Source organism: Neophocaena asiaeorientalis, unplaced genomic scaffold (assembly GCF_003031525.2).
Source record: "Neophocaena asiaeorientalis asiaeorientalis breed wild unplaced genomic scaffold, Neophocaena_asiaeorientalis_V1.1 scaffold346, whole genome shotgun sequence".
Taxonomy (NCBI): Eukaryota; Metazoa; Chordata; class Mammalia; order Artiodactyla; family Phocoenidae; genus Neophocaena; species Neophocaena asiaeorientalis.
In genome coordinates, this window is record NW_020175400.1 from 1170106 (window position 1) to 1184118 (window position 14013).

The 14013-nt window shown below is 42.6% G+C and overlaps 1 protein-coding gene across 1 annotated transcript in view; it reads left to right on the forward strand.

The window, feature by feature from the left end:
* The first annotated feature begins 1365 nt into the window (after positions 1-1365).
* Positions 1366-14013, forward strand: part of IQGAP1 (IQ motif containing GTPase activating protein 1) — a 100295-nt gene continuing 87647 nt past the window's right edge. Inside the window, exons 1-2 of the mRNA XM_024766470.1 lie at positions 1366-1420; positions 3209-3308. Of these exons, the coding sequence (XP_024622238.1) occupies positions 1366-1420; positions 3209-3308 (155 nt within the window). The remainder of the gene's footprint in view (positions 1421-3208; positions 3309-14013) is intronic.

Sequence of the window (14013 nt, forward strand, 5' to 3'; positions counted from 1 at the left end):
TTCAAGTATTTCACTTTACTATTTTGAAGGAAGAATAGATAAACTGAAAATTGCTAGAGAAAACAGCCTGGAGTCAGGCTGTGAAGTGGCTTATTTGGCATGGTAAGGAATTTGGACCATATCCTGAAGGAAATATTAGGAAAAGACTTTGAAAAGGAAGAACACGACCGTATTTGCAATTTAGAAAGAACACGCGGGTGACTGTGGGGAGTTGTTTGGCAGAGGGAGAACGGAGATGATGTAATCACAGTGGAGACAGACACAAAAGCTAGACACTTCAGTAATAATACCGATTGCATGTAGGGCGTGAGGAACTGAGCACTATTAATAGGATAATAACGGGAACAGGGTCAGTGTTCGACACGTTAACTTTAAAGTGTCTGCGGGATTCACAGGTTTAAAATGTCCATTACACGGCTGAAAATAATGAGTTGGGGCTTCTAGAAAGTCTGGTCTGAGATATATATTTAGGGCTTTTCAGCAGTTTAAGGTGAGTGTGGATAAAGTTATTCAGAAAGAGTGGGCAAAGAAAAAACGGAAGACGGCTGAGGACAGAATTCCATTGAGTACCAATATGTTAAGGGCAGGCCACAAGTTGCAAGGGGAAGACGCATCCCTAAAAGGGGCAAAGAGTCCTCTAAAAAGAAGAACTTGCAAAGAATAGTGGCAAGGAATCTAAGGGAAGGAAGTTTGGACAAACACAATTCTCCTGCTTTAGTATATCCACTTCTCAAATGATAGCGGGGTTAAGCAGTTCAACTCTGGCGCCAGACTGCTGGCGAATCCGGGAGAAGTCTGCGTCCAGATTGCCAGGCTGTGCGGCCCCTTACGGGAGTTTGGGTCCTGCATGTGTCCGCAAGAACACACTGGGCCACTTCAAAAGAGGCCTTCCTTGAGCCCTTTGGTGCAGAAGAGTTTGGCTAGGCAGGCAGGGGAAGGTAAAGTGCCCACGTTTTTTATTCCAAGCTACGGACACTGGCGGTCTTTGGGAAGAGGTGCGGATGGGACGGCCGCCGGCTAGGGCAAGGATCCAGGACCGGGGCGGGTCGTGCCGTCGGGCGGCGCTGACAGCGAGTACAACTGGCGGGCAGGCTCCGCCTTCCTTCTTCCGCCTCCTGAGGGCGTTGCGGGCGCAGGGCGGGGCTAGGGGCGGGGTCGGGAGGCCCAGGCCCCGCCTCCTTCCGTCCGCTGCGGTCGGCGCGGCAGGGCGGGGCCGCTGGGGTGGGGTCTGCGGGTGGGGCCTGCGGCGCGGGGCGGGGCCACCGGGACCGGGGCAGCTCGAGCAGTCTGCAGGGGCTGCAGCCGCCGCCGCCTGCGCTTCCAAGGTTTTGCGGCTTCCTGAGCTGAGACCCGGGCTCGGCCGCCATGTCCGCAGCGGACGAGGTTGATGGACTGGGTGTGGCTCGGCCACACTATGGCTGTGAGTGTGGGCTCCGCGGCACTGGGGTCTCGGGGCGGGCTCGCTGCCTCTGAGGCGCCGTTTACCCGGGGGCTCGCCGGGCGGGTGGGGCAGGGCTGCTGTGGGCCGCGCGGACCCGGAAGAGCCGGTGCAGCGAGGTGGCGGGCGGCGAGGCCCGCAGCCCGCGCCCTCTCGGTCTTCGAGGCGGCGCGGAGGACCCAGGCGGCCTCCCCGCCTTGTCCCGGGCGCGGCGGCTGGAGGGCCTCACCCAGCGCCTCCCGACTCCCAGCTCGACCGAGATTGGGGAGACGGCCTAGGGTGAGGTGGCAGGAGGACGGTGCAGGGCGTGTCCCGGGGACCGGAGACCCGAGACGCGGGCTCTGCTCGGGCTTCCTGGGAAGGTGCTGCCCGAGTGCTGCCTGCGAGGTAGACCCAGGGTCCAGACCTCCCCGGCCCCAGGCTAGCTGAGAGGTGCGGCCCTGGACAAGTTACTTCAGCTTTCTCGGGCTTAGTTCCCTCGTCAGGATCTCAAAAGTGAAAAAAAAAAACAAAAAAAACCCAAACCTCTGACTTCCTCATTTTCCGAACCTCATTTTCTGTCCCTGTCCTGGGACATCACTGAACTGCAGGCGGGATAGTTATCACTGGCCAAAGGAGAGTCCTTTAGAGTCTTGAGGTTTTCCGTTTTATTTTATATTCTTGCGAATAATGTTATGTTTTAGGATAATTTCACTCAGCAGTTACATGCGAGGTATTGTGTCACGTTTGTGACATTGAAGATTAGTAAGAGCAGGTCCCGCTTTCAAAGAACGTTTTAATCAGAGAGGCGGGCAGGTGTATTATCTAATGATAATAAGGAGGGATAGAAATAAAGATGCCATGTGAACTAACTAGGCTTAAATAGTAATGTGGGTGAGAAGGAGGGTCTTGAGCCCACACTCACAGATAGGACCTTTGATCAGAGCCTTGCAGGATGCTGTGTAGTTTGACAGGGCAGGGTGGGGCAAGAGACAGGACGTGGAGAGAAGAGCAGGAACTAAGGTACTGAAGAGTAGAAGAGCACTGTGTGTGTTGGGAACTGAGTGGTGTGGAGTGCACAGTGGTGGGAGGGGGAGGAGGGAGAAGAGTTACCAAAAGTAGTTGGGGCTAAATTGGGAAAGGCATTGAATGCCAACCCCAGGAGTTAGGAATTTATTCCATATCCTGGATGCCCATTAAAGGAAGCAGATTGCTTTGAAGTTAATCTTATAGGCTCTTGAGACAGACTGCCTGGGTTTGAATCCAGGCCCCACCATTTATTTATTAGCTGTGGGGCAAAGGTGAACCAGCCTCAGTTTCCTCATTTGTAAAACAGGAGTGATAATCACAGGATTGTTGTGGGACTTCCATGAAAGAATGCATGTAAAATGCGTAGTACAATTACTGCCACTTAGTTCTCAATGACTGCTGGCTTTAGTGATTCATAAAAGAGTGGGAAAAAAAAGACAATGACCAGCTCTGGATTTAGAGAGAGTCTGGCAGATAGACCAGCACAAATTTGGACCAGAATCTCAAGTCAGTATTTTTCAAGTCACACTGAAATTTAGTACATGTTCATAATATTGTACTTTTAAACAAAGATTAGGATGAATATAGTTGAAACCTCATGGTTCCTGTCTTAGGAAAGTCATTGTATTGATAGTACCGCCGGCTGTCCACATGTTACCCTGACTCTCTAGGTGACTAGCAGGAATTTGAAGCTATGGCATTCTTTTATCTCTCAGGAAGGGTACAGATTCTTACACTTACATTCTTTCTTTCATGTTTTAGCGGTCCTGGATAATGAGAGACTTACTGCAGAGGAGATGGATGAAAGGAGACGTCAGAATGTGGCTTATGAGTACCTTTGTCATTTGGAAGAAGCAAAGAGGTAAAGGTTGGCTGGAGAGAAGATTGGGAGAAGGGAGCTGATCTGGTGTGAACAAAGATAAAGATCTCTGAGTATGTTGTAGGTGTGACTGTGAGAGGCAGGTAGTTTGAAGGAATAAGTAAGTACAGGTAGGATATTTTTTTCATGGGAGCAAGTAGCCTTGATGGCAGTTTATCATGAAACAGTCTGATGGGCACCTACGTATACTGAAAAATTTCCAGATTTGTGTTGTTTAGTTTTATGCTTATGGTGCATGTTTTGGGCACAACCAGCTATAGGGAAGAAAAGCAATTTTAAGGTTTGAAGTTTTTGGCCTTAATGTTTCACCGGTTATTCACTGGTTTTGATTTATATATGAATTGGGTCCATTCTCCGCTTGGTAGTGCTCTGGGTATGGATCCATGCATTTGGCAATATTCAAAGTCTGTTTACCAAAGGCAGCGTCCTCTGCATTCTTTGTGAAGTAAATGTACAACTGCTGTTTTCTTTTTTCAGATGCTCGAAGACCTTGTGGTCTTATTCTTAGAGTGTTGATTTGCTATCAGTAGTTCATTTCTTTTGTTCTGGTGCTTGTGTTTCTTTGCAAAGTCCCCGGGTAGATAGATGTAATTACAGATCATGTATCCTATAAGTGAGCTTTTTTTTTTTTTTTTTTGCGGTACGCGGGCCTCTCACTTTTGTGGCCTCTCCCGTTGCGGAGCACAGGCTCTGGACGCGCAGGCCCAGCGGCCATGGCCCACGGGCCCAGCCGCTCCGAGGCATGTGGGATCCTCCCGGACCAGGGCATGAACCCATGTCCCCTACATCGGCAGGTGGACTTTCAACCACTGCACCACCAGGGAAGCCCCCTATAAGTGAGCTTTGGTGGAAAAGGCCAGCAAGGGATAATGAGAGATTTTGTGGTTAAAGTCTAATGAAAATCAAGGATGTTTCAAATGGTGCTAGTAATCAAGAGTGTTTTTTGTCTTGTTTTGTCTTTTTAGTTTTGAAAATCTTAAACGCTACAGGAAAGTCCAGAGAACAATACAATAAACATCCATGTATTCCAAAACTAGCAAATGTTAGCCCTTCAGATTTTTTCCCTTTTCTCTCAAAAGACACAGTTGGAGTCCCCTTTGTGCACCTCCCTGGTCCCATTCTCCTTTCCATTCCTGGGGATACCACTAACATGCATTTGGTGCATCTTCTTGAATCCAGACTTCTTTTCTGAGCTTAAAGCCCTTCCATTAGATTGGGAGAGGGTTGTGAGGAGATTAGTGATGATTTAGGTGGAGAGAATGGTAATAACACTTGTTTTTCTAAATGGAAGGTTAGACCGAAGGAGGTGAATATGTTAGTAGAAAGGGGGATGTTTCTCATACAAAGTTTGTAAGGATCCCGTGAACAAAAATATTAAGTCCTCTGCTACTTAAATTATGGACTAGATCTAGTTTTGGAAGGTAAACAATTTGAAAGCCGTAGCTGGTATGAGAGACCATCTTGGGCTCTGTGGAGTCTTGGTGTCTTTGTTGGGGTGACCTAGGGGTGAGAGAAAAGGGCTTCCTCCCCCTGTCAGAAGCTTTTCTGCTTTTAATATTGGGTTTCCGCAGTAAAATTCCCTTTTTTAAAGAGGGTATCTTGGCTAACATCCCCTTGCTACCACTAATTCAGTTTCACTATTATGATTATGATTATGATTATTTTTAATTTGGCCACTCCACACGGCTTGTGGGATCTTAGTTCCATGACCAGAGATCAAGCCCATGCCCTCGGCAGTGAAAGCACAGAGTCCTAACCAGTGGACCACCAGGGAATTCCCCAGTTCCACTACTAATCTAGTTCAGCCATCTCATTTCAGTGAGGAAACTGAGGCCTGAGTGTCCACGGTCTACTTGTAGTTTTCTTGATTGAAGAATAGTTTTCATCATTTTATACGATGGTTTTTAACCAGGTGTGTACATTAGAATCATCTGGGGAACTTTAAAAAAAAAAAAAAAAAAAAGGCTATCTGAGCCTTACCACAGAGATTCTGGTTCAGTAGATCTAGGCTGGAAGGTCCAGATACCTGTATATTTTAAATGCTTCTAGCGGTTCTGATGGTCCCTCCGAGTAGAGAAACGAGATTGAAAACATTTTAGAACTCTACCTTATGCTAGGTTATGATAGCCTGAATAGGATGATGTCCTTTATCACATTTCCTTCTTCAAGCGCTGCACTACAAGAGCACTTCATTTCCGTCTACTCCAGAGCATATTCTTTTCTGTCAGGTGTTTTTTTTCCAGAATAGAAGAATATCCCATTTCCTTTAAAATCCATCCAGGGACCATGTCCCCTGGGACGTTTTTTAGTTGGGTGCTTCTGCATACTTAGGAAGCGACTAAAGCAGTGAGACATTTGTGATAGTCTTTATTTTCCATCCTTTTGGTTATAAGGGAGAGCATAATAGCGGCATATTGTCCTAGTACAATCTGCGCTTTGGCCTTGCATCAAGGAAATGTGCCTGGTTTATTTTATGGAGGCAATCATATAAAATCTGGATGCAGTGATATTCTTTTTTGTTTTTGTTTAAAGCTTTGATTAGAAAATCAACTTTGGAAGCACCTATTTAGACTTTACAACTAGGAAAGGGCTAGGAAAAGAGGGCTAGGAAAAGAAGCCCGGGAATGTCATACTGAAAAAAGAAGACCGGGGTCCCTCCTGGCCACCTGATGTGGCTGTTGCCACCCCTAAAAAGTGTTCAAGGTGTACCGCAGACAAATCACATGCTCTTCCTCATTGGCTGTGACTTCAGCTCCCAGTTGTGTCTTCTACCCTGGTGAACTGGGTTGTACCTTGTGTGCTTCTGAGGCCCCTCTTTACCCTCTAGCACAAGTCCATTTTACCTTTTTGGATTGGCCCCATCCTGTTTCCTTCATAACCTCCACCCCTCCCAAGTTGGAGGAGTCCCAAGGTCTGGAATTTACACCCACTACAAGGCCAGGAAGAAAGATCCAAGAGATCCAAGGGAGAAAAAGTTCCCCTCTTTAGTTCTATTTATAATACTGCTACTCCTCCCACTAAAAGCTCCACCTTATAGCACAGTGGCCCCATTGTGTATCCTAGGGCACTCCATTTTCTCCTGTACCTGTAACAGCTCTTTTGTGGGAAGAGAGGAGAGTGTGTAGAGAGGGAGAGCATATAAATGTGTGCAGACAGGGAGTATAAGTAAGAGTGTATGTAGAGAAATGAGAATGTGTTGTGAATTTGTGTTTCCCTAAGAGGTTAAGCGGGAAAATTTAGGAGTGATTCTATAAAAGTATGCACTTTGGGAATGCTTGTGAAATAGAAAATAAAGAGATTCTGCTTTTCTTTATTGTTTGGAGAGTAGTTTAAATATGGAAATTAAGTTACTGGTCTAATGAAGTATCATCTAAGGATTCAGGGTTTTATGCTAAGGGCTGCAGAGCAGACCAAGGACTTTATAAAGCAAGACATCTTAAATTATGTATTTATGCTTAAATGTGGGTTTAGTTTTATCCTTTTGCCTGTTCTGATTGGACTTTACATTTGTTTTGGCTAAAGAGCAGTTGTATAGTAGAGGTAAATAGCATTTTCACTCAGTTGAAAGAGGTGAGGTTTAAATATGTGAGATATGGTAGGTGCTCAGGTCTTGGACAGGAAGAAGTAATAGAAAGATCAGGGACTTCCCTGGTGATTAAGAATCCTCCTGCCAATGCAGGGGACACGGGTTTGAGCCCTGGTCTGGGAAGATCCCACATGCTGTGGAGCAGCTGAGCCCATGCGCCACAACTACTGAGCCTGCGCTCTAGAGCCCGCAAGCCACAACTACTGAAGCCCGCACACGTAGAGCCCGTGCTCCCCAACAAGAGAAGCCACTGCAATGAGAGGCCTGCGCACTGCAACGAAGAGTAGCCCCTGCTTGCTGCAACTAGAGAAAGCCCAGGAGCAGCAACAAAGAACCAACACAGCCAAAAATAAATAAATAAGTAAAGAAAGAAAGAAAGAAAGAAAAGAAAGATTAGAAGGTTCAGGTGAAAAGAACCAAGAAGAGAACATAACAGGCAGGGCAGAAGAGGGCACTCTGCAGAGGATGAGAATGTATGAGTAGTACTAGAAATGGGAGAAAATTGAGTTAGGTTAAAGGTCACAGGAGGAAGGTTAATTCTAGCACTCCCCGAGTTTAATTTAGGATTCCTTCTTTCAGAGGCTTGCTGGTATGTCCTTTTGAGCCTGTCATGGGCCACCTTCCTCCTGCTCAGTGTCCATACCCCAGCTCACAGGGCAGGGCACACCCCTCCCCCCACAAGGGGTGGAAAGTGAAGCCTGTGGCTGGCTGGAGACTGTCAAAAACCATGTGATGTTAACAAGAGCTTAACACTAAGTAGAGGCACTTTACCTTCTGTAATTTAGGGGAATTGAAAAAGTATCTTGGAAAGAAATCAGCTCTTGAGAACAAATTCTCTTTTGTGCGTATGTCTTTGTTGTTGGCATCGAACATTTTCCAGGATAGGCTCATCAGATCTCCTCTCCTCTAAGTGGAATCAGAATTCCAGTAACATCTGGATATATCTAGGTTGGCACACTGTGATCATGAAAAGAGAAATTAAAGACGTTTAACTAGAAGCTTGCCCACCAGCTTCTAGAATTCTCAAATGAAGGAATATCACTAAGAGATTGAGGAGAATCATTTTTAGATTGACCCAAGCTTTCCTTTTGCAGATGAGAAAACTAATTGCTTCATGAGACCCAGTATGATTAAGGGACCACAAAAAACGTAGCTTTTTAATGGTACTTTGGGACTACAAGCTGGATGCATTCATGTATTTATGATTATCAAGGAGAAGTATGGGGTGGGATTTATTCTTAACTCTTAAAATGGTGACATAGATGAAAATCTCTCTCTTTTTTTTAATTTTTTAATTTTATTTTTTTATACAGCAGGGTCTTATAGTCATCCATTTTATACACATCAGTGTATACATGTCAATCACAATCTCCCAATTAATCACACCACCACCCCAACCCCCTGCCACTTTCCCCCCTTGGTGTCCATACGTTTGTTCTGTACATCTGTGTCTCAAATTTCTGCCCTGCAAACCGGTTCACCTGTACCATTTTTCTGGGTTCCACATATATGCATTAATATACGATATTTGTTTTTCTCTTTCTGACTTACTTCACTCTGTATGACAGTCTCTAGATCCATCCACGTCTCTACAAATGACCCAGTTTCGTTCCTTCTTATGGCTGAGGTATATTCCATTGTATGTCTGTACCACATCTTCTTTATCCATTTATCTTTATCCATTCGTCTGTCGATGGGCATTTAGGTTGCTTCCTGGCTATTGTAAATAGTGCTGCAATGAACATTGGGGTGCATGTGTCTTTTTGAATTATGGGTTTCTCTGGGTATATGCCCAGTAGTGGGATTGCTGGGTCATATGGTAGTTCTATTTTTAGTTTTTTAAGGAACCTCCATAGTGTTCTCCATAGTGGCTGTATCAATTTACATTCCCACCAACAGTGCAAGAGGGTTCCCTTTTCTCCACACCCTCTGCATTTGTTGTTCGTAGATTTTCTGATGATGCCCAATCTAACTGGTGTGAGGTGATACCTCGTTGTATACCTCATTGATTTGCATTTCTCTAATAATTAGTGATGTTGAGCAGCTTTTCATGTGCTTCTCGGCCAATATAGTATCATTTTGTCTGCAAACAGTGACAGTTTTACTTCTTCTTTTCCAATTGTGCTCCCTTATTTCTTTTTCTTCTTTGATTGCTGTGGCTAGGTCTTCCAAAACTATGTTGAATAATAGAAAATCTCTTTTTTGTGAAACTTAGTGCAACTGCCTTGGACAGACTCTATGGTAAGAAGTGGGTTGTCTTTAAAAGTGTTAAAAGTGATTCAAACCAAGAGTGCTTTTTCATATTATTACAGTGTTACAAATGGGGGGATGTGTTCCTAGCAGACAGGAAAAGCGACTCTACAGTGTAGCTGAGACACTTAGGAAAATTTACAGTTGAGAAATGTGAGCAGTTTCTGGTATATATTAGGCAGTCAACTAGTTAGTAGCTGCTGTGATAACTAAGAAAAGTCATATTACTGTAATCTCATAACACTTACGATGAAGTCAAACAAATTTTAAAAGCCTGAATAAAACATCTTTGAAAATCTTGACTGTTGAGATACGCAAAGTGAAAAGAACGAGGACTTTCAGTTTTGGCAGCTGCAAGTTCTGATTCTGGTTTTGCAAGTTACTTAACCTTAGGGAGTAGAGCCTAAGCTTGTACTTTACAGAATGGAGATACTGTGCATTTTAGGGAGTTGCTGAGAGGGTTAAGTGACTGGCACAGTGTCTGAAATACAGTAGGCACTCGATAAATGTATTCTTTATCCTGGTCCTTGGGACAAAAGCAGATTTAATATGAAGATGAAGAGGCATTCATAAACTTTTCTGGGGAATTTTCTGGGCATTTTCAAGATTCTAAATGTTGGTAGCTCTTAGCTTTTTCACTTCATACTTAAGCTGTTGTCTGAAAGGAAACACCAGAAACAGAGGATACCTCTAGGGATTGGAGGGTATGAGAAGACTTTTCCTTTTTACTTAATGCTTTTCCGTATATTTTAAATGCTTTTTACAGTGATCATGAATTTTATAATAAAAAAGGAATGGATTAAGAAAAAGGAAAAACTGAGTATATAATTTTTAGATAATGATTATCATGAATTTAGATTTTTTAATTGCTGTATTGTCATCTTAATTACTATTTTCAATGGATACATAATGTCCATAATTTATTTAGGCTTATTCCAAAAGTTGTATTGCTTTGATTTCTGGAAAGAGTAAACATTTTCCCATATATTTGTTTACCACCTTTATTTTATGCAAGTTGTTGATGATGTTTGTCTGTCTTCTAGGGTCATGATGTTGACTTTTGTGAGCTCTCTTATAATATGGGTGTCAACCTGTGGTATTGCTACAAACATTTTCTCTTGATTTTCCATTTTATTCTTTCACTGTATGGAAGTTTTAAATTTTATGCAGTTTAAGTGTTAATCTTTCTCTTTGTAATTTCTTCTGTCTAGATAGTTTAATTTCTGTAAGGCCTTACTAAAATTTGAAGTTTTATATTCTGGTAACTTTCCTATAATATAGTTATTTAATTTTTTAAGCGTCTAAGTCTTTAAATTTCATGGTGTTTCTAAATTATTCTGATATTACTTAAAAATAATCTTTTACTACCTGTTAGCAACTGACATCTAGTATGTCAAATATTAAATTACATAAAGTTCTGTTTCTAGACTTTTTATTCTTTTATGGTGAACTGTATTTCTTTTTGGGTGGGGGGGTAGGGAGTGCTGTACCATGAAGCCTGTGGGATCTTAGTTCCCGGACCAGGGATTGAACCAGGGCCCACGGCAATGAAAGCACTTAAAGCACTCTTTTTTTTTTTTTTTTTTTTTTTTGGTACGCGGGCCTCTCACTGCTGTGGCCTCTCCCATTGCGGAGCACAGGCTCCGAACGCACAGGCCCAGCGGCCATGGCCCATGGGCCCAGCCGCTCCACGGCATGTGGGATCCTCCTGGACCGGGGCACGAACCCGTGTCCCCTGCATTGGCAGGCGGACTCAACCACTGCGCCACCAGGGAAGCCATAAAGCACTCTTAAAGCTTAGAGTCCTAAGCACTGGCCCACTGGGGAATTCCCTTCATTTTTCTTGAAGAAATGTGTGACTTCATTTTCTTGTACTTATTAATGAGAAACAACATCTGAAACTAGCTTGATTTTTACTTCCATGAAAAGTAACATTTTTAAAATACTTTTTCACAATGTGAAACTTGTAAAAATTCTTATTTCTAAAAGTTTCCCCATGTTACATATTAGAGTTGATACTGGCTTAGTAATTTAGCCTGTACTGTGGAGACTCTTCTTGATTTATATCTTTTTTTTTTAAGGGATTATTAGTACTGCTTGACTTTTATTTATTTTTATTTTATTTTTTGACATATCATTTTTGTTTGTTTATTTTAGCTCTAGGAAATTGTTATATCTTTAATAATTGGTTCTAATTCAGTAGTTCTGTCTTGGGGGTGCCTGTTGGTAGGTTAGATCTGCACAGTGTTTTATGGCTGATCTTCATTTTGTTTAAGTCAGCTTTCTAGATATGTGTCCTACATATATATCTTCTGTTTGACTAACTTGATTTTCCTCTTTGGTTCTGTTAATGGTAGTTGCTTTGTCCTATTGCAATTTTCATTTTGGACTATTAACTCCTTTTCCCTCTCTATTCTTGTTAATAGATCAAACGGTCTCTGATTAGCTTGTGAAGAATAGTGTGACACATATAGGATCCTTTTCAGGTGGAAAAAAGGAGCTTGTAGCCAAGAGAGTTGTTTACTTTACCAATTCCCCTTATTTTCATTAAGTCTTGGAGTGGATGTCACCATAGGAAATCTGTGTTAACTGGATTGTCCACCAGTCAAGCCAAGGTTAGGAAAGTCTGGGTGGGCTAAGTGGACCATCAGTTTGACCTAATCTAGCATATATTTCTTCTAGTCTTAAATGTCAAAGCAACAATTGTTTATATATTTTGATGTTCCTAACTGAAAAAACAGTAAAAATATATTTGAGGGCCTAAGTTGGCATTGTTCTAGGAATGTGATTTTTCTGGCTTTGCGTGATGATCTGTCTCTGATTTCTGTATAATTCCTTCAGTTTCACAGTTTAGCAATGGGGATACCTTTTGGTAGCAGGACCTGTTTTGAACATTTTTAAGCCATGTGGTATTTGATGGACTCAGGGTTGTTTCCAATTGTGGCTGCTAAATAAACCCTTTCACAGGAAGTATTTATGTAAGAAAGTGCTAGTAGGCAAAGTGAGACCATCCGGAAGTGATTCATATGACTGGTGTTGTTTGTTTAATTTGGGACTTGGTTGCCTAGAGACCATATCTTTGAGCAAGCTGAGTGAAGTGCCACATGAATGCAGAGGTCCCATTGCCTACCTGCTCAAATCAGGACTGCTGTTTGATTTTTCTTCTGACAGAGCTTCTGGTAATCTCATTGATCCCTGTGCTTTGACAGTGTGTGAATCAAAAAATCTTAAACATATAAATGAAAGATCTGGTTAATGGTTTATGTTGAAGAGAAAGTCTACTTGCTTAAGTTTGAATGTTTAAAAATTTTCTTACATATAATTGTACGTTGGGAAGAATTATTTTTCAATAAGGTATTTTATTATATAAACCTCAATACTTCAAATACCTTTACACCAACTAAGAGGAAGCAAAACAAAACAAAACCCCCAAAACCGAAAACCAACCCTGCGATTTGCAAGGACATCATGATATACAATATTACCTGTCTGACCCAAGGTCAGTGTCCTTCCCCTCTCTCCTCCTTCATCATCATCATCATCGGTACCATTTATTGAGCACTTATCATGTGTTGGGCACTGTGCTAAGCACTTCATATGCATTGTCTAATTAGCTATTCTTGAAGTCCCATGAGGTGCTTATTCTTATCTACATTTAACAGAAAAGAAAGCAAAGTTCAGAGAGGTTGACTCGCTCATCTCTTAAGTGATAGATCCAGATTTCAGGCTTGGCAAAGACTCCAAAGCCTTTGCTCTTCCCTGGATCAGTCTCACTGCAGTACTACTTGTGCTTCTAAAAATAATAACTACAGCAACAGTATCTACCAGTAATTAAACAGAACGATGATGTACTTTACATACAACATTATGGTGAGATAGGCATTATTTTTATTTTAAAGAAGGAAAAAAATGAGTTAGTATCACGTGTTTCAAGGTCATGTAACTGTGGAATTCAAGCCCAGGTCTGTGTGACACCGTCACTACTGCTGTCAACCTCTACAGGCACTAAAGGGACAGCATTTAAGTCCAAAATTAAGTCACCTAGTTCCCAGACATTAAACAATTGCCTAGCTGTCAAGTGGGTGAGGGAATGTGAGCTGTTTCCTGCTTCTAATTGCAGTCTCTTTTACCTGCCAGTCTGCCTATATGAGGGCAGTTCTCTGATTTGTCTCATGTATTTTTAAAAAGATATTTATTTATTTGGTTGCGCTGGGTCTTAGTTGCGGCACACGAGCTCCTTTAGTTGCGGCATGCAAACTCTTGGTTGTGGCATGCATGTGGGATCTAGTTCCCTGGCCAGGGATCAATCCTGGGCCCCCTGCATTGGGAGTGCGGAGTCCCAACCACTGTGCCACCAGGGAAGTCCCATGTCTCATGTATTTCTGTGTCTAACAAATTGTTGGACTCTGTCTTACACTTCTTCTTATTCACTGCAGAGCTAAAGATAGTGATAGACATGAATAAGTAACAGTTAACTGATTGATGAAAAATTTGGGCATGAATGCTTACAAGAAATACAGTAAACATAAAATCTAAGTGATTTTTATAGGTGTCTAGAAACATAACTGGTCTGTGATAAATGTGTATATTTAACTTTTTTGACCTAACTCCTGCTCACTAAGAGGTCTCTTGGAGTTGGAAATGGATGCAGTAGAGGTTATATGGTTACATACAGTGACTCTGGGGAGACTAGAGAGTGCATGCCTGGTTGGTTTTCTTCTTTCTAGCATCTATTTTTGATTCAGCTTAGAAAGGCATTCCTTCTTCCCAATTGCTTGTTTTCTCAGTAGTGACCTCATGCAGACAGGAGTGGCATTGGAAATTGCCTTGGATTGTTTGGCAAGAATTGTA